Below are 25,883 nucleotides of genomic sequence, written 5' to 3'. Positions count from 1 at the left end.
TTATACCAGCATCTTAACCCCTAAGGCACGGGACACTCCCACTTATGTGTGATTTAAACTAATCCCTGTTTCTCAATCAGTTCAATTGATTCTCTGCTGAGATTGATGAAGACCCGTTCCTTGTTTGTAAGGTCCAACAGAAGCATTGGGTGACGGATTATAGTGATACATTAATCAGTAGCATTTATGAAAAATTGAGTGCAAGGGTCTCTAGTTTCATCAGAGCTTCATTATGCTGCTCACTGCTCAAGCCTCAAAGGTATGAACATTACAGATTCTCACTAACTGTTATTTCTTTGCACTGTTATTACTTTGAAAACAGGTTAAAGACTTGTATGTTTATGGCTGAATTTTACTTGAAATGTACTAAAAATTTGCAATATTATTATTTTATTTTATTACTATTTTTTATTGTTTTATCTATGTTAACCGGTATTTGTGTCTTTTTCAACTACTTTGTGTAAATATAAGTTTAATGCACTTTTATTTCTCTTGCCCGTGTCTTTCTTTTTAGTACTTTATTATGTAAAGCACCTTGAGTTTAGCCTGATTTAGTCAAATCGAGCAAATAAAACAGGATCTTGCAGATTTGTTGAGTTGCCTCTTTGTATGAAATGTGTTACATGAATACATTTTTCTTGGTTTGCCTACATGCTGCCCTCTTAGTCAATGAATAAGATAACAGAGCACAAAGGTCCCTTACAGAAGATATCTTTCATCACTAACTCCTCGTACATTACTCCCATAATTGTATTTATAACTTTTTGGGGGCTCTATTAGTTTAGTTTCACAGTGAGGCTCATGAAAACAACCAAGGGAATTAAAACACTTTCTATCACTTCCATGCAGCCCTTGAGCAAATCACTGCACCCACATTTGCTCAGATTAAACTGTTTGTAATGTTAAGCACACTGATGCTGAAGAAATTAGCAGCTGATTGCAGAAACATAATTGTGATATTTTGAAGTGTTTGTTCTAAATAAAATAGTTGTAGCCAAACAACAAAAGTTTAAATTCTTGTTTATTTCTATGTTACTTTATTCAGAATGTTTTACTTCCTGTGCTGTTCAGTCATCACCTGAGGATTTGGGACTTTGTATAAAGTGAACATGAAGTAGTAGAAACCACGTGAATATTTAATGATTACAGTTACTACTGTGTTTATTAGAGCTGACTGGACACGTAATTCATTAAACAGAACAGAAATGACATAATACAAGTCATGTTTCCAATTATGCATTAGCACACATGTTTCATAAATGACAAACACCTTTGTCTTGTCTTCTTAGGGAATTACATATTGACAGATGTACTTTTTGAGGCTACGACACACCTCATCGTACCACTTTCCTTGTGCAACCACTGAAAGAGCAACACAGCTCTCTCTCTTCGTTCCTGTGGGCTGCTTCTTGGAGCGGTCCCAGTTGAAGTAGCTGACTGGCAGACTGTTGACATCAACATACTGGCCTTCTTTCACTATATCTGCTACACCGATCCAGAAGTCCTTGGATCCTGGAGCGCTCCTCTTTGCATAGTCTCTCAGGTCATTGTTTTCCATCACGTCCCTTGGCGTGGCAAGAGTTCCTCCTTGTGCAATACAGTCTTCATTTGCTTCATGGTAATGTTTGGGCTCCTCAATTGTAAGATAACACTTCCTGTGAGCTTTGATGCCACGGAGACAGACTGAAAAAACAAAGAACTTACTTCATGAGTGAACTGAATCGTAAAGTAACTTTATAGTGTTTAAAGCATTACAAACTACTACAATGTATAGTTTCCTCAGTAATGGGAAAACAATCATCACATACATTGTACTTTGTTGCCTGCTGTTGATCAGTTTGTTTTGTCTTTTCATATGTTATCATGTTTGTAAAGCACTTCGGTCGACACATGTTGTTTTTAAATGTGCTACAGAAATAAACATGACTTTTTTAGTACCCATTTTTTTCTCAGACTTTGTAGCAAATGCTGCAGCCATATTCATTAATTCATAGTATGAGAGTTCACGGTCTGATTAGTGACTAATATATTAGCCAAGGAAGAAAAAAGGAGACATAATAGAGATGAGAACAACAACAACAACAAAAACCAACAACAATAAATATAGTCGTAGTATTAAGAGAAAAGAAACATAAGAAAAATGCACAATATGATAAGAAATAATCATTTAGATGTGTTGACATATACTATAAATGATGTGTTATTAACAGTCATCCCAATGAAACTTACTTACTTTCCATTCTAATGGCAGATGTAACTGCCCTCTGCTGGAGACTCACTAAGAAGTTCATAATCTAGTTATCCTGATACCAAATTTTCTCCCAGCAAAGCTCACACTCTTGCATAATGGCTCAGAGGCCTAAATTAACAAGTGACAGTGAGGGAAAGCAACATAATATATTTATTACAATGATATATTAACCAACGATTATCTTCTTTTATGTTGTGACGGCAGTACCTGTCTGCAACGCCTGCATCTCCTTCAGTGAATTTACCTCCTGCCACAACCTCTCCAGCTGGGACTTCACATCATCTTCTTCTGCAGCTGCATCTCAACAAAGAGGCAGGAAACAGAACAGGTCAGATGAAGAATCGGTGACAAACGTGTTATCTTTCACCTGTGTGTATAGTTACCTCCAGACTGACGGGGTGACACTGCCTTCCTGGTGCGAGATGGGTGACTGGAGCTGAAGTGGAGCAAGGAGAAGCAAAAAACGACGATGACAGGGAGGGCCAGACGTGCCATGTCTGAAGCCAGTGGATCCTACAGTGACAGGACACAGTGTACCTTGTACTGCCGTGAAAAGAACCAAAATCACTGCAGGGCAGCTCAATATATACTGGCCCTTCTGTACGCCTTTCTGGGTACTTTCCCTGCATTGGCTCCTACTCTGTTTTTGTCCAAACATCGGCAGGAGGTGAGAGAGGTATAAGGGTGGAGTGGCAAATAATGATTTCCTTGTGTCTGGCTTTTGATAAATATTTACTTGGGACAAGGTGCACTAAGCAGTATTCCCTTTCATTACACAAACAAACTTAAAATGCATTGACTGCTTCACTACTACACATTATTCTTCGCCCCATCCCAGTTCCATGTCAGTTTAACTCACTTCTTAACAAGTGAAAAGTAATCTTACACCACGATGTCAACTCTGAAGACTGTAAAAAAACAAAAAAACAAAACCCATTTGTGAAATATAAGATTCCTGTACACTAAGTGGAAGTAATCTACACTAACAAGGGTTTCATTTATGAGAACAAATAAAAGGTAAATGCTTCCTTTTCACTATACACATTTTCAATGTATCAAGAGAACAGAGTTCGGTTACATACACTTTCAAAATAAAGCTTCTATTAAAGCAGAGGAAGTCTAGCTCTGGTACAGGCAAAGCTATTTTTAGAGTGAGATGTTGTATACAGATGGGGGGGAGCTAAATAAGAACTAGAATGACCGCCTCGCGGTTGTGTGCCTCCGCCAGCCAGTCAAGTTGCAGTTTACGTCCTTGTCTCTCCAGACTCATATATGTAGTGAAGACTTTGAAGGAAGGAAGGTGTCTTTATCATAAAGGTATCACTATACTGACATGTATGTTCTCTTTAGAGACTATATTTTTACAGAGGAGTACAGCGGACTGATAGAGAGCTTTTTCACATGGTGACACCTGATTACCTGAGGCTCAGTATCAGCAAAACCAATGAACTTGTGGTGGACTACCAGAGGAACAGGAGGCCCTTTGTGCTGGTTGTCATCCTTGGAGAGGTGAAGAGGGTTAACTAAACTACCTCAAGGTCCAAATCAATAAAAAACTGGACTGGACTCACCACACTGAAGCCCCTTCAGGAAGGGAAAAGAGCAGACTTTTTTTCCTGACAGGGCTGGATCATGGTCCCAGGAGGCCCCCAGGCAGCAAATGTCTTTTGAAGGCCTCTCTTTTTCCTATATTGGTGTTTTTCTTGCCACTATACTCGCAAAATCATCCACTAAACTTTCAAAATCTAACTCTCTGACAGCATCTAGCTTGCAAATGGGAAATATGGTCACATTCTCCCCTCTTGTTCCCGGGTTATGAATAATGGACAGTAATTATGTTACAGTGAAGGTGGTCTTTGACATTTTCGATATTGTGACAGGAATTACAATCAACATGTTTTGGCTTTTAAAACACGAAAAAAAACACATTCCTCCTCTCCTCAAGTTTTCTTTATCTTTGATGCAATGTACAGCCCTGTGTATCTTTTAAAGATACTTCCCTTTATCCTGTGATACAAAGTGGGACTGAAATTTATAATTATGAAGCACAGCACAGGACAAGTCGGCCTTGTGTTCTGTAAAAGTCATGCCAGCTGGGCTGATTGCACTATCTGTATTTAAACTCTACAGAACTTGACCTTGGAGGAACTCTTCGAGACAGGGGCTGTTTGTGCAGATAGTTTGAAGAGGGCTTTCCTTGCAATGAAATGTCTGTCTCTGTCTTTGTGTCTGTCTTTGTCTCTCTGTGTCCATCCATCCGTCTTTTCTCTCTTTCTCTCTCCTTTTCTTCCTCCCCAACTGGTCAAGAGAGATGGCAGTCCTCCATAGAGCTGGGTCTGTCCGACGTTCCTGCCTGTTATAGGGAAGGTTTTCGTTTCCACCGTACTCTACGGGGGAATTGTTGGGTCTTTGTAAATCATAAATAAGTCATAGAGTGTGGTCTTTCCCTACTCTGTAAAGTGTCCTGAGATAACTTTTGTTATGATTTGGCACTATTAATAAAATAATAAACTCACATAGAGAAAGCTGATCTTATTGTTTCTTCATCTTTCTTGATTGATCCTTAAAATATCACCAATCCGTCCTTTAAAAGTATCATGTGACATGTTGTCATAACTAGTGTAGGAATTCTCCCCTCAAGGCGTTGCTGAACTATCGTGTTCCTGAGAATGGGACGGGTGGATGGACTGACAACTCCTAAAGTTAATGCTTTCGTCCACAGCTGTCACAACAGAACACAATCCTTAATTAGACAGCAGCAGATTTCTCTTTTGCCCCTCTGAGACACATATTCAATTCAATGTCACAAAAACATTAAAACCACTGTCTGTAGAATTAAAAAACTCTGACTTTGTTGCCACCTGGTGTCAATCTGAGGTATGGTGCAGAATGTGCATTATACTTGGATTATCGTCCATATTTGGAAAAAAAATGTACATCTAAAAAAAACATTTTAACATCTCAAGTTCTCATGAAATTCCCTCACTCATTTGTATCCAGGTAAAAGGCATTTCTTCTTTGATTCCATTATTATTATTTACATGATGTATTTAAAGAGAAGATTTAAAATCTCATCAAAGAAAAAAACACAATCACAGAATACTTTGCAGATACATTTCTTCAAGTAAACAGAGTTGTACTCAAAGAAAGTACACAACAAAAAATGTGACAAAAATATACAACCACAGGTGAGCCAGAGTTTATAAGGAATTTTGTGAACACGCTACAATGATAAACACTTCTTAAGACACTTTACAAGGCAATATGAATACACTCAAAAACGTGCACTGTCTCTCCCTCTCTCTCTCTCACACACACACACACACACACACACACACACACACACACACACAAACAGACCTTAAACACACAGAAACCGACATTAGAGGCATCAAAATTGAGATGTATTTCCAGTGTCAACCCATTATCATCCCTATAAATCCACTTCTAAAATTACTTATCTCAACACTTTTGTACACCCATTAATGATGTCTCTCCACCATTTAAGCATGCGTTCAAAGCATGCTGAGTTTACTCCTGTTAGTTTTGCTGTCACTGTTATTTCTTAAAATCGATGAAATACCTTTGTAGTTGAAAATTACTTTTTAAAGTATACTCTAATTTCATTTTTTTTGATTGAAGGTCATAAATAATTCAGATGACTAGCCGATGTAAAATACACTGATGTTACTGTCTGTCATACATCAAAAATAAACACAGACCAGTAATTTTAACATTTGAGTAAAACAGAGGGCATCATATATAAATAAAGTATTACACAGCGCCTTTATACGCTAGCTCATTGTAAAAATAATTCATGTTGGTACTTTTGTTGTGAGGCACCAGCAGGTAAACAACTTTGGTCAGGCAAGCAAAGCAGACACTGCCTTCTGACTAACCACTTCATGATCCTCCCTAAGAAAATTGTGAATTTACTGATTCATCTCGTGTTCTCTTGTATTTGCATATATTCAATGTTTGTGACCTTTCAATAGATGTAACACTGTATGTCATATTATTATAGTAAATGTTCTGAATATACTCTGGAGATCAAAATTAGAGAACAAAGTATGAATACTTGATTCATTCTGAAATATTGTTATTTTTTATTGTTCAGAATTTGATAGAATATCAGATGTGGCTATAGAACTGCTGTACTAGCATGTTTTTTTTAAATAACCAAGGCAAAAACTTTTATTTTGTGAAAAAAAAAACAGTGAGAAAAATTAGAGAACAGTAACAGTAAGAATAGTAAGATCTAAACCTCGTAGAGAATCGCTGGAAAATCCTTGGCAACAAAGTAATGGCTTAGAAACCAACTACAGTTACCAAAATGTGGAAGAAACTGCAAGAAGAACGGACCAAGATCAAACCAGAGCAGTGTGAGAAACTAGTGATGTCCTGTGGGCGCAGATGTGCTGAAGTCATTTAGAGCAAGGGCCTCTACACTTCCTATTCATTTCTGAATCCTATAGCACTAAGAAAACATTGTTTAAGTCTTCTCTTCTGACACAGTGGTTACTGTTTTTGCGCTCACTGTTTTTTTCACAAAATAAAGGGTTTTGTTGAAGTGCCTTGGTTATTTAAAAAGAAACAACCAACATGCTAGTACAGCAGTGGTATAGCCAAGGCTCATATTCTATCAAATTCTGAACAATAAAACATAATATTTTAAAATAAATCAAGTATTTATAATTTTTTCTCTAATTTTGATCTCCAGTGTACGTGTTAGAGGGAACTATGTAACTTTTTACATAAACAGAGCTCTGGTGGCACTGTAGATTTACCTCACTACAAATGATATGATCAAATGGGGAAGAGTTATTGTGTTATTGTGAGTAACTGTGTGAATGTTTGGGGCAACACCTACAAAAGCAACCTACAATCATTATGCATCCTGCAAAAAAGAGCCATAAAGATAGCAAACGATGTTGGCTATCTGAAACACAATACTGTTTTTAAAGTTTCTAGCTCTGAAGTTCATGGATCTGGTAGAATTTAAGACTGCATGAATAATGTTTAAAGCAAGAAACAATTTACTGCCTGGTAACAAACAAAAAATGTTTTCTGACATAGAAGGGGGGTTATAATTTAAGAGGAAAATGTATTTATTAAAAAAAAACATTAACTTTCCTACAACGGTGAAGAGTATGTGCATTTCAATTTGTGGGGTGAATTTGAACAATGGGCTGAGTGTAGAACTACAGCGAAGTCCAAATATATATCAATTTAATAAGATTTACAAAAAACATTTTTGAGAGATAAAAGGATGAGGAATGGGTGAGGTAATTGTTTAAGATATACATTTGACACAGGATGTATATTTGACATTTGAGTTAATGCTATATGTGTTCTGTAATTATTGTTTGTTCTTTATTCTACATGTTTGAAATAAACTAAACTAGCTAAATAGTTTGTGTATCCGTTTTATTTAAGTTAAAAATACCTTTTGTGTTGGCTTATTCAACATGAACGTCACACGTTGAGGAAAGCATTTCAAGTATCAAACTCTCGTTTGTAGCTCAAAGGCACTGGTGATCCTGTAATATCACAAGGTTGGCTCCTGACAGTAAAATATCATGCAAACAGCTACACGCAGACTTTTCTACCATTTGTTGCTTACACAATACTATTGTAACATGAGAAGGTAATTCACTCTCTTGGTCAGAAGCATCCACACACTGGGATCATTTTCTTTCTGAAACATTTGCCAATTGTTTGCTTTCATTTTACAGCTTTTATCACTGAGGACAGTGAGAATCAAATTACACTTGTTCCTATCCTGTGAAATGTGTAGACGTGTTAAGCTTGTTATTAAATATATTTCACTTATGTGCTTTTGTGTATCAGGTTACTAGAATGATAATAGCAAGTCAGCAGGTTTAAATGCTCATTGAGTCAATAAACTGTCAGATGGAATTAACTGTGAAATGGACACAAAACTATTCACATTATTGGCTAGCATAACAAAACTTCATAATACCGTAAATAATATAATAAACTAATACTACATTGAGAATGGCACTTGAACCTGTTGCCTGGGTGACAAACATGTTAGTCTTCATTTACCCAACAATTTTGCTTCACCGATCAAACAATAGGTAACAGAGAAGAGGCGCAACTATTTTTACTGTACATACATCCATTCATGCATACATGGATACAGCTCATGCATACATACATACATACATACATACATACATACAGCACAACAATTGTGTGTGGCTGTGTTCCTCTATGGTGAATCTGTGCAGCCTCTGCAGTCTCTAGGGTGTGTTATGGTGTAATCTGTAGGGTTTAATGGATGAAAGGCATTCGCTCTTTGCTGTCGTTATCTCCCTCTGGCTCCTCTTCTTCCTCTCCTGCCTCGCTGGTCTCTGTGCTGTCACTGGCCATCTAGTGGTAAAATAGCATTCAGCTTTCATTTATTGTATTCTGAGCTGTGAACATAAATGTGCGTTGGAATCAAGAAGCACAGTAAATATGTTAATGTGCTCTCTGCTAATAGGAAGCCGTATACACGGTCTATACTTTCACTACGAGCATGTCTACACATCCAATAGTGTTTCTGAGTTTGATGTTGGGATCACCATGGAAACCACTGCTATGAAAAAGGAGTAAATCCTAGTCACTGCCTCCTTATGACCTTGATTGGACCTGAGAATGTACTGTAGGCATCAGAAAATGTCAAACGTAACTACTTCTCAAAAACATATACCACACAGCAAGTCAGTAAATTATAGCCCATTTTAGTCAGCTTCTTTATATCTTTTATAGTGTTTCCAAAAAAGTATTAGCTGGTAAACTTGTCATATTTTAATTAATCTTCAATAACTTATTGGAATTCCCCCAAATTGGTTATGTATTATGCACCCTTTAACATCTGCCAGTGTATTGCCTTTATCTTCTTCAGCTGTCAGCTGTGTACAACGGCGTATTAGGGCCAAGTATGAAAAAAAAAAATTACGGACCCGTTGAGGGGGGTATTATTTTGAGAAAAAAATTGCAGATTTATGAGATTCAAAGTCGGCAAAATAGTGTTTTATTTTAAACCTCCAGTGTTTGTTTTTACAGTCCCTGTCTAACTACATCGCTTCAGGATCAACACAGACCCTGCTGCATGCCGTGCAGGCTACTATGACTGCAGCAAAAATACTGTGTTTTTGAAGTTCAGAAAGAATGAAGAACGCTACAAGGTCGGTTCTTTTCATACTTGGCCCTAATACGCCGTCCTAGCTGTATACCCATATTTATCTAATTTGGCATCCAAATGGATCACATCAAACTAAATCAACTTTCTTATCTTTATCTAGTGATAATACTATACAAGAAAGAGCAATCTGTAACGGTAAATCATACTTTTATAATGTGTCCAGTGTGACATTTTAAGCATAGCATAGTATGTGTTGTGTCTCTTGTTCAATTTATAAATTATATTTTATGTTTGCTTTTTAATAAGATGAAATACAGAGTTAAGCCCTTCTTGAAAAAACACAATTAAAAATGTTACCAGAGGGGTGGGAGACTTCTCGAAATCCAGAATGAGTTTTCCTATGTTGCCTCTGTCATGGATTCTCTGCATGGCCTCTTTTACCTGAGAATAAACCACAACAACAAAAACATAAATACATTAACTGTGATATCACAAGTTAAATATATCAAATGACTATTTCATATTATCAGTATTATCTTGTTAGAAAACAGAATGCTACTACATCTAAGTTTAATTCGGATCACTTTATAGAAAAACCCAAAGTGGCAGTAAACCAAAGTTTAATGATCTGAGGGTTTTGAGTTGCAACATTTTTATAATAAATATGTAAAATAAATAGAAAAATAAAACACATAAGAAATGACGGTGCCAAACAACTTTTCACATTTAATTTATACATTTGGTGAATGACTTCCAACAATAAAAGCTCTGCAACGAGAAGCCTGCTGCAAGGTCAAAAGACATTTCAGAGCACCTGCTAAAAAACTTTGTCAGCTGGATCCACACAGAGAAACTGCTCATTACAGACACAGGGCCTTTTCCTCAGAGCAGCTATAATTTAATCTTACTCTGTGAGATAAGTGAGTGCCCGTAATTGTGGCTTAATGATGCTGACTCACCCTGCTGGGCTACGTTTGGCATCACACTGAACACTTCACTGCCTGGCTGTAGAACGGATCCAAGGTTTATATTAACAACACATGAGTACACGACTTCCTTTCACCTATGATTGCAGGGAAATTGTAGGCTGTTGTGCACTGAAAATTGAATTTGCCAGGATAAGACCACCAACTAGAATGGCCTCTAATAACAGATAAATTACTAATTATTAAAAATGTCATACAATTTTTAGAGTGAGTCACATCCTGCAAAAACAAATTATTTTCACATTCGCTTTCTTGAAAAAGCTTACACTAGTATACACCACACAAGAATGAAGAACTTTCTAATAATTGGTAACTCATGTGCTGCTCCCTGCCCATTTGCACTACTGTGTTGCATTATGTGTACTGTGTGCTACATCCAACCATCCATCCACCAGCCACCCTAACAATGATGATTGAATTTGAATACTTTCATGTGACATATGACACAAACCTCTGCCCCCTACACACACAAACACACACACACACACACACGCACGCACATACGCACACACACACACACACACACACACACACACACGCACGCACACACGCACACACACACACACACACACACACACACACATACACACACACACACTCAAACACACACATACACTCACACACACACACACACACACACACACACACACACACACACACACACACACACACACACACACAGACTAGTCATTGTCTACGTATGTAAGCAGAATAACACATTTAGAATAACCTAAATGAAACTTTACATAATATGGCAGAAATGTTGATTCTTTCAGAGAGAAACCACAAAGAAACTGTGGACAACATTACAGATTGAACCATGACTGACTCATCAAGTCTATTATACTGATAAAGAAGAGTAGTGCTTAACCTAGATACACTGCAAACATTTTGAAAGGAGAAAGTACGCAGCCAGGGTTGTTCTACACTACACAATATGTTTTATTAGCTGACATTTTGTCCAAATAAAAATCTCATTCCAGTGCTACTGCTAGGCAAACACAACTGAGTAAAACAATATGTCAGAATCTTTTCTTCAGGCTGTGCGAGCTGACCAGTTAACTGTCAGCTTAAGACAACTTGAGCTTTGGTCCATATTGTTATTCAACTGCAGTCTGATTGCTACAAGCAGACTGGTGGAGGAATGGGAATCGGTGTAGAGCAACCCCAGTGATCATGCGTCATGTTAGAGTCCAAGTGGAGTCTACGTGGTTAGAATTTGCATAAAAATAATGAACTTCCTGAAATAATTCACTGTCATTTTTCTCATCTACGTCCAAATCTCTACTTCCAACAATGCACCTGGCCAGTCAAAACTTGTAAACAATTACAGTGCTACTCATTAAAGCTTGTCTGACTCAATTGTGTAGACACCACAAAAGATTACTCAGGATGCCATATCTTGCTTTCTCATTACACTCCCCACAAAGGCACAAATGAATGTCTCTCTTTGTCTCAGAGCTATTGTGTCACAAGAATTAATTTGCTAAAAGAAATAGCAGAAATTAAGCCAAGAGCAAAAATAGGTCAGAAACTTGTGCAATACTTTGCTGCTAGGTAGTAAAAGGGGATACAATTCTCTTGCACTGTAGATGTAATGGGGCTTTCCTAGTACTTTCAGACAATCTCTGCAAGATACTATTCTCAAACTCTTCATTCCAGAAAAAAAGGTTGCCATGGTCTACATGAAAAACTAACGCCCTCTGAATTCTCCATCCAGGCAAATGAACAAATGAGGCAGGCTGTGTCCCTGACACTACATCCCACGCCATCCTCCCCTCTAATGAGATTCTTCATGGGCAATGGTTCCAGTGAATGGCCTGACAAATCTGCAAAAGCTTAATGATAATCAGTACAGAGGGAGTTTCCCATGAGAAATTAAAATCTGAAGATCTCATCAACCTGTTCTCTCTCTGACTGTAGATACAAAGTTCAGAATGACTTGTTATCAGCTTCTTGTAATGGATTACCTGCACTGCCTCAGATTCTGTCTGAATTGCTGCAGCAATTTCCAGGTGTGGAACAAACCCACATATTTCACTTATAGAAACAGAGGATGATAGATGCATTATGATATCAGTGGGAACAATTAGGCGAATCGCTTTTAGCTAAAACTCTATGCTGAGGAAATGGCTGTAGCTTATGTTTTCGTGTTACCATAAGTACAGTTATTTTGAGCTACTGGAAATGGAGATAAAGCCTCACCACCATGATCTGTGGCTTTTATTTTTCATCTCTACATTTTTGGCTCATAAAAGTTATAGACTGCTGCACGGGATAAACCTTCAATCACTTATTCCAGCTAATTAAACTCCTGCCTAGGTTGAAGTTATGTGTAGCTACGTCAGAATTACATTATGTCGCCAACCTTCAAACCAATGGGAACAATTAAGGTGTACCCCCTCCCACCTCAGGTGCAACTAATCAATCAAGCACCACCCATACACAGCCGTGCTAGGGCTGTCACTTTTTATTCAACATTTTAATTTAAATTCAAACAAAAAACTTAAATATTCAAACTGTGCAAATTCAGAAATGGTCTTGTAAAGCACTACTGGCTCACAAAAGACCAAAGAAAAATGAGGAAATAAAGAAGCAAATTAGTATACGTTCAAAGTTGACATCTTTGTCTGAGACATTCCAGCCCCAACTGTCTCATTAGTTGTCGTCTCATCGACACCACAACTAATTAGACACAGGAAACTCTCTCAGACAACTTGTGATGTGTTCAGAGCCCCTTGCCATCTCGGGAAGGCAGATTTAATTTATCAGTAAGTGATGTCCAACTGAAGACAAACACCTGGCAAATGTGAGGCTGTCATACGTTATATCCTGCCTTCATAGTTTAAGGAATACTTTACCAACATAACAATCATTTGTTTATCACTTACTCACTCTGTCACCTTGAATTCTTAAAAAAAATTTGTTTTTCTCACCTGCCTGCGTGACAAATGAAGAATCCAAAAAACTGATAAAGATTCTTTCTTAACAGTGGAGGCATGTGAGAAAACTTTTTTTTAAGAAGACAATGTACAACACAGACTGAGAAAGTATATGCAAGTGATCATTTGAAGGGTGAAGTATTGCTCAGAGGTTTGTCTGAACCCTGCATCAAACAACCGATCCGATCCAATGGATTATAAGATACTGAGGGTCAGCTTGGCTCAGGACACAACAGATACACCTGTTGTGTCCTGAGTCAAGCTCAAGACTTTAGCAAGCACACATTGCACAACTACTTGTCAAGGTCTATGTGAAAAGTAGCTATTGTGATTAGAATAGGTTCAAGTTCCCCAGAAATTGTATAACCACAGTTAAAGGGAGAATTGAAGTGTTTGTAGAAGTGATTGACTTATTGTCTGTCAGGCTTTGTGTGGGTGTGAAATAATTGTGGAACAGGAAGAGGCAACCTACCTACCATCTGTGGAAGGATGTCCGAGAACAGCTGACAATGTCTTACAGAAAACAGCAGTGGCAAACAACAGATTAAATGCCGTTCAAGACGTTTGCATAAAATCGTCTCTTAAATCTGGCATCTCCATTTATATAACCACTGCGATCAGATCCATTTTTAGTTGCTCATCATTGACTTCATTCACTGTCTTACACCCTCTGATCATCCCAGGGTCTTACCTCCTCTAGCGCCCATAGGGAGTCCACTACCGGCTTGATCTTCTTTTGGTCATAGAGACATAAAAGTTTGTCCATCACTGATTTCACAAGAGTACTTTTCCCGTGTTTGAAGAGGAGGTTGAGGAGCGAGAATCCTGCTATGACTTTGTTCTCCTCGTATAGTTTAATAGGGTTCACCTTCTCCACCTGCCACCACTGGAGAAAGAAAAAAACCAAAGGGAGATATGTTCATCCAAAGTGACTCATTTGTGTGCGTTTCATTTGCCATGAAATGATGTTCATTGGGTAGTGCTGTTTCCTTCAAATGTTGATGACAGACTTCATCTCTGACTCACAGATTTTGCAAAGCTGAAGAAACTCTTTGTTTCCCCAGTTACCATGTTTGACGCGCCTGAAAAAACAAAAATAAAAGCATTGCTGTAGGCTGTGCAAAAGTGACTGGTCAATAACAGAGAGCCACAAAGCATGATGGGTGAAGGTGGGGGAGGAACAGTTGGCACCTTTAGACCCATAGATCTGTGCAAGCATGCCTTCGTACATATTCAGTATAACTAAAACTAATGAATTATTCTCTCTCTCTAAGAGAGAATAATCTGTTACTATATAACAGATATACACATATACACATATATATACACATATACACATATATATATATAATCTGTTAATATCTGTTACTTGATTTATGAGGCTTAACATAACAGAGATCAGATACTTGTGGCAGCTGTGAAGGACAATACTTTTAATTTGCATGCTATGGATGGAGCATTTTCTATTTAAGTGAGCCTCACACTCACTCTGGCTGCCAGCATATTTAATGAATGAAACACTCGTCTCTAAAGGAAGAGTTTGACATTATGGGAATTTGCTTTGTTGCCGAAAGTTGGACGAGAAGACTAATGCCACTCTCATGCCTGCCTGATTAAATGAAGCTATAAATTAGCTTAGCATAAAGACTGAATACAAGGAGAAACATCTAGCCTAGTTCTGTCCAAAGATAACAAAATCTGACTATAAATACCTCTGAAGCTCATACAAGTAGATGTTATGTCTTGTTTGCGTATTCTGCGACTCCAAAACTACAGTTTCACAGAGATTTCCACTTTAAAAAGTACTAAAAGTATTGTTCCCACCATAGAGTATGTAGGTTCCAAGAGGCCTCAGCAGAGTCAGGCCTTTCCCGGTGTTCTCCCCACACAGGCAGTCCAACACAATGTCTACTCCCTCTGGAGAAATCCTAAAACATCAACGACAAAGTAAAGGTGAAGTCCACTGGGAAAAAAAATATTAATATAATCTGATTTATTAATTCTTTAGTCTGAACATTAGAGCTGCAACTAATGCTTATTTTTTTTCAATTCTTCGTTTGGTTAATCAAATGTGAAAAACATGTAAAATATTCCCAACACAGTTTCTCAGAGCCCAAGTTATTGTCTTTTGATTCGTTAATTGGCCAAATAAATGATTAGTTGTCTATAAGAAAATTAACCGGCAACTATTTTTATAACTGATAGTTTAGTGATTTTTTAAGTCTATGATAAAACAAAAGCATCCCCTGGTTCCAGATTCTTACATGTGAGCCGCTTTTCTTATTATCTTTATAATAAACTGAATACATTTGGGGTTTGGTCTGTTGGTTGGACAAAAACAAGGGATTTGAAGACATCACCTTGAGCTGAGAAATTGTGATTGGTATTTTTCACTATTCCAATACAGTCCAAGCAATTGGGAAAATAATTAGATTAATCAGTGTTGAAAGTTAGTTGCAGATTAATTTTCTGTCTATTGACTAATCAGTTGATCGACCATCCGTTTCAGTTTTCAGTTGAGGTAGAGTACAATCAGAGGTCAGCTTTATATATTGACAGTGATGTGGCTGTATTACCTTGTATACAACTGTGAGTACTAAATGCAAAAGTGCAAAACATCATATATAATTCCACATTTTCATTCTGTGAGTCATACTCTAGAGCATCTACAGTTTTCTTCGAATCATGGATTCATAATTTATGAATTTATTGACTCTCTGGAATATTACTCTGAGGAAAACGTTGCAGTATACAACCCAGGTTTTTTTTTCTTTGGACTCTGCCCACGGTTTTCTCATGAAGAACCTGGTGTATTGCAATACCAATGCCCACATCATGCCTCATCAGTAACATGCTTTCTATCATATTACACCAGGATTTAATGATCGCACACAGAATCAGTCAGACAAAAAAGGTTTGCCATAACGACACCAATTAAAGGCACAGAAATGAAAGAATGAAAGGCATGTTATTATCAAGGCAACTACTTCCTGCCTGGTAGCCCTGGACACCTGCTCGGCTTAAATGCTTGGTGGTCTTGTGATTCCCATGGTTTTTGCCTTTTGTAAAAAAAAAAAAAAAAGACTAATTTAATTGTACTTTGCTCTTGATCCTAAGAAGAATGTGTGGGCCAGAGAGATGAAAGGCATAATAATCCACTACCACTGTTGATATGTAGGCACAAAACATGAAACAATCAGTGCTCGTAAAAAAAATGTAAAAAAAATTTGAATCGCTATGCATCCGAAAACATAATCATACAGCGTTTTTCATGTATGGTGGCACATATCCTGATTAAATGACTCAGCAAAATAACCATAAATTACTGCTACAGCTTTCAGAAGCAGAGGGGGCAGCATGGTGTTGGACTTGGACTCTGTATAATCAAAAGCGTCAAATTAAAAAAAAGATTAAAACACACAATTGCAGTAAATCTGCGTCATTCTAAATCAGATGTCAGGCAGTTTTTGCTACTAGGTGTTTTCTTTGTAGTGCAAACTGGCTGACGGCGTGCTGTGTTGTGAATGGAATGTATAGGGCATCAACAATCAGCCCTAATTGGCGCAGTTGTTCAACACTGCCAGTGCAGACCTCCGCCCTACACAATGCTGCTGCTCTCTCAGATGAGCCGTGAGTTGCCATGGGGACCACGGCCACACAAGACCAAATAAGGCAACAGGTAACATCTGCCTCCTTGCACAGCCCTCAGTGAGGTCCACGTTATCACATTATAGCACATGTATAAGATGCTGCAGCGATAATGCATTTTTAACACCAACAAATGGTTGTTGCAAAGATAGACCACAAGGACTAAATACAGTCAGCCTCAAGATCCATCATAATATGGACACACTTTCTATGCTTACTTTTTCACTTCTTGTATATAATCGGCGTTTCTGTCAAAGAGGTGAGTCAGTGAGTCTCTGATGGCTGCGTGTTTGAAACATGATGCGATCCCAAACACGGTGACATTAGGTACAGTGGCGCACAGCTGAGCCACAGCTTGTCCCTGAAAATAACAAAGAGTTGCAACAATTTATCAATGCCTGAGAACACAGGGGGGTTAACTCTACACATACCAAGATCACAAAAACAGTTTGCACACTATGAAACAATAATCAAACAATCATAGAAAATGAGATACAGTGGTGTAGAATACCTGCATTGTGTAAAAACTAGGTTAACTATTTTTTAAATAACAATAATTAAGCATTTCTTTCATTCATTCCAAATCTTAAAAGATGATGTTCATGAAGTTTTAGTTAGAAATAATTTAAAGTCAAGCATGTATTTTAATTTTGCAGTGTAACATAAACAACAGTATAGGGAACAACATTTAGGTATGAAGTCGTCAGTTAGTTGTCTTGCGGCTGTGCATTAGTCATAAAAGAAATGGACTTACTACACCACCTCCTGCTGAGTGAACCAACACTGACATCCCCTCTCGCAAATTGGAAACCTCAAAGAGCATCATATATGCAGCCACATAGTTCAGGGAGAATGCAGCAGCCTCAGCAAAAGTCATTTCCTCTGGCATCTTGTAGACATAATCCACCGGTGTGCAAACAACCTCTGCCCAGGCATTGTAATTGACAAAAGCCATAACTCTGTCGCCTATCTGAAAGAAACATGTTGGAGTAGCTGGATAACAAACAGATGTTAATGTGAAACAAGCGTGTGGCACTAAGGAGGATGTTGTTAGTAGATAATGGATTCATTTAAACAGGTATCTCATTATCACATTCCCAGTTTTGTTGATGCAGATTTGGTTGCTGAGAAACAGACAGTATTCATTCAGAGTAACACATTAATGTCACTAACCTCAAATCCTGTTGTGTTTTCACCTACTGACTCTACTATTCCAGAGCATTCAAACCCAGGGACAAGAGGAGGCTTCGGAGGATTGTCAATAGTCCCCTGACGCACCATCAGATCCAGGAAATTCAAGCCACTGCGATAAAGAATAAATAGGACCTTACAATTTGTTGACATTGAACCCCTCTGATTCAACATTTGGATGGAAATCCTGCATCTGAACTGTCTCTACCACAGATAGCTATTACCTCAATAATAAAAACACTAAGTATGAGCTGTTTGAACGCAATTTAGGGACTAATTATACCAATCATTTCATTATTAACAGCAATGAGTCACTGACTATTCCCCTGTGAAAACAATCTATTTAACAATAATTTCCTATCTTTGAATTTGCCAACACTTGTCATTGGTGCTGCAATAATCTTCTGCAGTAATGAGCCAATCAATACTTTGCAAATAAAGACATTAACAAACATAAACTATGGTATAAAACTGGCTGAATAATGATGGTTTGCACTTCATGTTTGGTATGAACGCTGCTTCAGCTCCACTCCTGCACTAGAAAAGACCTGTGGCTTCATGGCTGCGAAATTTTCCCAATAAGAATCAGCGTTCATAAACAGTGAAGAGGGGGCATGCAGCGGGGAGGCCGGAGCACATCACAACCCATAATAACCTACATATGAAATGCATCACTGTTCGTATTTACCATGCTTTGACGCGTATCTTCACTTCGCCGTCCTGAGGCTCGGGCATTGGCTTCTTGGTTACTCTGAGTTTGTTAAGACCTCCGAAACCTGACAGTATCACCGCTCGCATTTCTTTTATGGCATCGCCGGACGATTCCACGTTTTCCGTTTCTTTCACCACATTTTTGTCTATCATGTACTCGGTCTCCTCTGTCATATCTGCTCCCTCTTTAGCCATGTCGGACACCAGCTGCTCTGCCTCTCTCCGCTCCTCCTCGGGGTTCAGAGTGATGCTGGGTGCACCCTTTGCACAGACGGGCGCTGCATGGATGGTTATACACGGCGGAGCCTGCAGTCTCATCGGCTACACTTTTAATCAGTCATGCGGAATTTATAAATCACTGAATAACCCCCATCCACTGAAGTCATGGACAGATTGATGAATTCAACTAAAGTTTGCCAATTCAAGAACCTGGAATATAATTCCTACACGTTTACAATTTACTGCAAGTATAAGTGCACCATCTGCTGGGGAAATTTGTACAAAACTATAACATAACGTTAATACTTTCAATACTCTGTGAGAATTGAGATACCTTGTTTCTAGGGGCCTCTTTTGGAAGTAAGATGTAACTGTTCTTTCAGAGCCCGCCATCTTGTCACGTTTAATTGAAACACATTCACCTCACTACTTCCGATCCATCCCCTATATGTGATCGTCATAAATCCACACACACATTTTCCTATTAAACTTCTGCCCTTACCACAAGCCTGACTCAGAAGTTGAAAGTTTACGATTTCCGATTACAAGTGAAAGCAGCATAACCATGTCAACAGCCACTAACATGGTGGCGCATTTAGCAGGGAGTGTCGCCACAGAAACGCAGATGATACTCGGCAAAAAGGCAAGTAGAAGTGCTTTCATTAGTGGGTCATATGTTCAGTCAGCATTGATTTAACTCACTCTTTGATAGAAAGTAACTCAACAGATAATTAAATAGCTGAAAAGCTTACAGAGTGCAGCGTTAATGGTTGAATATGGAGAATGGGAACACCGCCATCTAGTGTCTCCAGATTGTAGTCGCAACAACAAAAAATTATTCCAGCAGTCGGTTTAATTTCGACTAATCAATTAATTTTACAACAGTATTTAATGTGAGCCAGTCTTCAACTGTAAGTCTTTCAATCAATCAATCAATCAGTACTTTATTTGTTAGGGACAGTGCACATTCACATCACTGTAAAAGTGCCGGATTATAGCAAAGATGCTAATTTGCATCCGTTGTCCCTGCTAAAAAAAAATACAAATTACTACTAAATAAATTAATAAAATACAAATAGAAGAGACAAGACACACAATATAATACAATACAATGCACAATACATTACATACTCAGGACACCAGACCCACAAAGAATAAAACAATGAAATAAAACGTCATGTGCAATATGATACAGACGAGTCAGTGGTCGCACTTTTGATTTGATTTAAGCCACTTTTTGAGTTGACCTTTAAAAGAGGAATATGTGGGGCATTCCTTTATTGTGGAGGGAAGACTATTCCAGATTTCCCCCCCTACAACAGACAACACATTCTTCCCAAATGTAGTGCACCTGTGGGGGATCTCACAGTCTCCTCTAACACAAGCCCTGGTGCTCATACCTTCCAGAGTCCTTTTCTTTATGAATTCAGTCAGTGGTGAGTGGTGTGTAATCGTTTAGCTAGCTCTCAACTCAAAATGATTCCTTGTTTCTGAAGCCGAACAACAGACAACCCCGGTAACCCACAATGCCTGCTGCTATTGGCTGGTACAATGTAAACAGAACCAGAAAGTCATCGCTAAACCCATCAACAATATAATAATAATAATAAAAAATGTTTTATCGAAAAGCAATACTTGCATTCTGTACCCCTAAAAACGCCCCGTGGGCGTATTATTAAAAAAAAAGAAAGAAATATAGCTTTTAATAAAAATTCTACATATTCAACCTTTAATATACTCATTCATAACCAAAATCCTGCAACAAGGTTGAACATCCTGCACCCTATATAACCTTCAAGAGTCTGGTCATGTCAAAGACTGTTCAGGTAAGCTAGCTTGTTATTGATGCTTTGGAGGAAAAATTTAAAAATGGATGTAGAAGATTATAGGTTATATAGTAGACTAAGAAGATATTTTTTGGATTTGTGGGTTCATCACTGGGAGCAAATCACATTAAACAGCAATTGGATTTGTTATATAAAAAACATTAATTAGGTTTTTTGAGTTTTCTGCCACAATGCAGGCTTGTTGCATTATGATGTAATTTCCTTCGCAAACTTGATTTTACTTTTTTTTTTTAAACAAAAAAACCCCACAAACGCCTCCATTGTCAATCAAGTAATAAGCGGAAGAAAGCTTCTGGCTTTTTATTGCAACTTGCATTATTAATGCATAGGTAGTGTGGATACGAGGTCCATCCATTTCAATCAATTACCTTTCATGGGACAGAAACACATAAATTGTGATAACAGTGTTAGTTACAGTGAAAAATAATGCTCCACAAACAAGGATCTGTAGTAATTCCCCTAATTCAGGATAGTTGTGTGTATTACTCAGACTGCTTATCATTACACCAGCATTATTATCAACCCTGCATTGGGCAGAAACCTACATGACATTTCACCAAGTCATTTTGTGCGTATTGTAGCCTTCACTGGTATAATACTATCAGAGTATAAGATATCACGCTAGTTCTATTTTAAAAAAAGATAAGTGAATGTAGAATATTACATTTATTACACATTCCACACTGTTAGTGTGCAACTGCCATAAACTACACTATCGTTCAAAAGTTTGGGGTCACCCAGAAAATGTTGTTTTCCATGAAAAGTCACACTTATTTACCACCATGAGTTGTAAAATGAATAGAAAATATAGTCAAGACATTGTCAAGGTTAGAAATAATGATTTTTATTTGAAATAAAAAAATGTTTTCCTTCAAACTTTGCTTTCGTCAAAGAATCCTCCATTTGCAGCAATTACAGCATTGCAGACCTTGGGCATTCTAGCTGTTAATCTGTTGAGGTAATCAGGAGAAATTTCACCCCATGCTTCTAGAAGCCCCTCCCACAAGTTGGATTGGCTGGATGGGCACTTCTTGCGTACCATACGGTCAAGCTGCTCCCACAACAGCTCAGTGGGGTTTAGATCTGGTGACTGCGCTGGCCACTCCATTACAGATAAAATACCAGCTGCCTGCTTCTTCTCTAAATAGTTCTTGCACAACTTGGAGGTGTGCTTTGGGTCACTGTCCTGTTGTAGGATGAAATTGGCTCTTATCAAGCGCTGTCCACAGGGTATGGCATGGCGTTGCAAAATGGAGTGATAGCCTTCCTTATTCAGAATCCCTTTAACCCTGAACAAATCTCCCCCCTTACCAGCACCAAAGCAACCCCAGACCATCACGTTACCCCGACCATTCTTGACAGATGGCGTCAGGCACTCTTCCAGCATCCACTTCGATTTCGTCCGCCCATAACACTTTTTTCCATGTTCCGTGTTCTTTTGCCCATATTAATCTTTTTATTTTATTGGCCAGTCTCAGACATGGCTTTTTCTTTGCCACTCTGCCCTGAAGGCCAGCATCCCGGAGTCGCCTCTTCACTGTAGATGTTGACACTGGCGTTTTGCGGCCACTATTTAATGAAGCTGCCAGTTGAGGACCTGTGAGGCGTCTATTTCTCAAACTAGAGACTCTAATATACTTATCTTCTTGCTGAGTTGTGCAGCGGGGCCTCCCACTTCTCTTTCTACTCTGGCTAGAGCCTGTTTGTGCTGTTCTCTGAAGGGAATAGTACGCACCGTTGTAGGAAATCTTCAGTTTCTTGGCAATTTCTCGCATGGAATAGCCTTCATTTCTAAGATCAAGAATAGATTGTTGAGTTTCACATGAAAGTTCTCCTTTTCTGGCCATTTTGAGAGTTTAATGGTCCCCACAAATGTGATGCTCCAGATACTCAACTAGCCCAAAGGAAGGTCAGTTTTATAGCTTCTCTAACCAGCTAAACTGTTTTCAGCTGTGCTAACATAATTGCACAAGGGTTTTCTAATCATCCATTAGCCTTCTGACCCAATGAGCAAACACATTGTACCATTTGAACACTGGAGTGATAGTTGCTGGAAATGGGCCGCTATATACCTATGTAGATATTGCACCAAAAAACAGACATTTGCATCTAGAAGAGTCATTTACCACATTAGCAATGTATAGATTAGTTTAATCCAAACTTTTGAACGGTAGTGTATGTCCCTCTGCTTTCTCTGCCATGGCAGTGACACATTAACAATGATCAGTGAAATGAATTTCCTCTTAAAAACTGTACATTCATAATATAGATCTGGTCAACAGAGGAAAAGTTAAACAGGTCAACAATGGAAGGACTTTCTCTACTGTTTTGGAACATCAGTGAATATTCGCAGTCCATGCATTCCTTGAATCTCTTCCTTGAGTGCCTGTAGAGAACAAAACACAACAATTAAAGAATACAAATAAACTAGTACAAGCATGAACATCTACAAATGTCCAACCGAAGTTAAAGGATAATCTTCAATCAAAGTCAATGTCACACTGATGGCTGCGGACAATTTGTTAAGTTTATACTTCCACATGCAATATGCTGGGCTAATTGTATATTTACCTGATTGACTAATTGGTGTTGTTGGACAGTCCTTTTTCCTTTGAACTCACTGGACTCTATATGGATCTCATACATGGCCCCACAACCACCTTAACAGAGCACAGGATCACAAAAAACAACACCATCTAGTTTCCTCCCAACAATAAAACACATTACACATTTTCTATGATGTCTGTAGCAGGGGGCTCCCTGTTTAAGATCTATGATCAGTGGTTCTCAAACTCTGTACATTGCGTACCACATGACGTACCACATGACGTACCACCTCAGAAAATATCAGGCTCTCTCGAGAACCACCACTAAGACCAATGTTAAAATAAACACTATTCAGCTGCAGGCAGGCAGGTTTTTTCCTTATCAGAAGATTATTTCAATTCAATTCAATTTTATTTATAGTGCCAAATCATAACAAAAGTTATCTCAGGACACTTTACAGGCTAGGTAAAGACCACACTCTGACTTATTTATGATTTACATAGACCCAACAATTCCCCCGTAGAGTACTTAATTACTGTGAAAACTTTCCCTATTATTGTTGACTGTTCAGCCGTGACTTCAGTTTCAGGAGGACTGCTCTAAATATTCTCCTCCTGATCCCCACTTCTCTTCCTAAAAGTTCCCATTTGAAGCCACGATTGCAGTGTTTTTAAACGTATCATTTTACCTCTGCTCACTCTCTTGCCATCATAGTTTAGCTTGTGACCACTGTGACTCATGAACGCGGTTAGGTAGCAGGCTGATATTGACACAAAAAACATTACATTTAATGCTAAACTTAATTTAAATTACATTTCATGGATCTTAAAAGTTTAAGTATTTTCTTTCGAAATGTTGTATCTAGCACATGGTGCAGCCATATCACCTGATATATCCACAACTTTGAGCGATGCTGCTAACGGAAACTTCTCCTTCAGCACGTCCGCGATGCGGGTCTCTCCGTCCGTTTGTGTGGACAAACATCTGTGCACATGGCCAGGCACAACAACAACCTGGGGAGGCAGAAAGGAGGATGAGCTGGGTCACATTGTTCTTGAATAACAGCGGTGAGCATTTACAGCTCGACTCTGTATTTACTTGATTACTGCGAAGAACCCGGAGAGCAGACATCACAGTGCCGGTCAAACTCCGTTTACAAGCCAACATTTTGTGACACAGCTGGGTCAATTTAGTCCGGAAGCGGTTATAAAATCCGGTGGTTGTTCAACAAGTCATGTCCTCAGAGAAGCATCGTCTCAGTAATATGACGTCGGACATCCGGGTACTTCTTGAGTCGCTTTTTTCTTATGGACTAAACATGACTTACAGAAGCCTACGTCTCAATAAATAAATACATAAATACAGCAATTAAAAAAATAAATAAATAAATACATACAGGAATAAAAAAATAAATGCTGAAATAAATAAATGAATAAATACATGTATAAATAAAAATAATAATAAATACATTCAGAAATACATGAATAAATGCATACATACATGTTAAAATGAAATAATAAATGACTATTTTTTCTCCTACATTTATTTATTTATGTATTTCTGTGTCCATATGTTAATGAGGCAGGAAGTCCCATTTATTCATGCATTTATTTATTGTCCACATTATTAATAACAAGAAAAGTATTTATACAGTGAAAATACTACACAATTTTTGAGTAAAAGTGATTATATAGTCTACCTTTTCTATTCACTTTTTGTCATTACTTTGCATTTCTTGTTTTATTTTTTACTTCCTCTTTTAATTGTGTATTTAAGTACTCTTTCTCTTAGTGTCACATGGTGTTTGTGATAATATGCAAAAAAGTTGTGAGAAATAGTTAATAATTGTAATAACACTATGTATATGTGATTAAATAGACTAATACACAATAAATGAAACAATTACACACGTATAATACTTATTTTAGATAAAATGTTAGTCATAGTAGCCTATTTCTTATCACAGAATAGTGTGTTCTTTTTCACGTTTCATATACAGGTACATTAGCCTACATATCGTTTGACCCATAAGACCAATGTATGCTTAAAATTGAATTTTTATGCTTGCTATTTCATATAGGAACCTGTAAGGGGAACTCTACATATTAAAAATATAAATGAACTATGCTACGTCAAAAAAAGGGATTATAGCTCCCCGAGAACTTGCACACTTGAGCCCAGACATTCATTTTAATGTTCTTAGTTAAATCTTACATATCAGTCTGAACAACAACAGCCCTATGGGGTGGTTGAAGCCTCTGGTTCAGATTTACATTTTCATGGTAGAACAGTTCTGAATGAGAAGCTTATCTCACTCTCCAGGTTGTGGAGCCCTACATGTACATTCATAGAGGCAGAGGAGTAATTAGTGACTGTTGACAGTGTGCT

The 25,883-nt window shown here is 38.0% G+C and overlaps 3 protein-coding genes across 3 annotated transcripts; all 3 read right to left on the bottom strand.

Annotated features, from left to right (window-relative positions):
* Window positions 1-1,174: 1,174 nt before the first annotated feature.
* Window positions 1,175-2,789, bottom strand: clec3a (C-type lectin domain family 3, member A). The gene is made up of 3 exons (XM_083921828.1): window positions 2,635-2,789; window positions 2,459-2,545; window positions 1,175-1,683 (listed from the first exon to the last, which is right to left on the bottom strand). The coding sequence occupies exons 1-3, from the start codon at window positions 2,744-2,746 to the stop codon at window positions 1,286-1,288; spliced, it is 597 nt and encodes a 198-aa protein (XP_083777954.1). The 5' UTR covers window positions 2,747-2,789; the 3' UTR covers window positions 1,175-1,285.
* Window positions 2,790-8,521: 5,732 nt separating this feature from the next.
* Window positions 8,522-19,077, bottom strand: vat1l (vesicle amine transport 1-like; the record flags this gene model as incomplete). Its single annotated transcript, XM_083913381.1, has 9 exons — window positions 8,522-8,647; window positions 9,762-9,845; window positions 14,024-14,218; window positions 14,359-14,414; window positions 15,157-15,260; window positions 17,199-17,341; window positions 17,735-17,946; window positions 18,150-18,283; window positions 18,860-19,077. The coding sequence occupies 9 exons, from the start codon at window positions 19,075-19,077 to the stop codon at window positions 8,549-8,551; spliced, it is 1,245 nt and encodes a 414-aa protein (XP_083769507.1). The 3' UTR covers window positions 8,522-8,548.
* Window positions 19,078-21,397: 2,320 nt separating this feature from the next.
* bola3 (bolA family member 3) lies at window positions 21,398-24,743 on the bottom strand. Its single transcript, XM_083940502.1, has 4 exons — window positions 24,594-24,743; window positions 24,382-24,508; window positions 23,520-23,608; window positions 21,398-23,334 (listed from the first exon to the last, which is right to left on the bottom strand). Exons 1-4 carry the CDS (start codon window positions 24,660-24,662, stop codon window positions 23,269-23,271), a joined length of 351 nt encoding a protein of 116 aa, XP_083796628.1. The 5' UTR covers window positions 24,663-24,743; the 3' UTR covers window positions 21,398-23,268.
* Between the last annotated feature and the right edge of the window lie 1,140 nt (window positions 24,744-25,883).

The sequence above is a fragment of the Echiichthys vipera genome, assembly GCF_963691815.1.
Source record: "Echiichthys vipera genome assembly, chromosome: 1".
Taxonomy (NCBI): domain Eukaryota; kingdom Metazoa; phylum Chordata; class Actinopteri; order Perciformes; family Trachinidae; genus Echiichthys; species Echiichthys vipera.
This window is presented reverse-complemented; position numbering and strand designations above follow the sequence as displayed.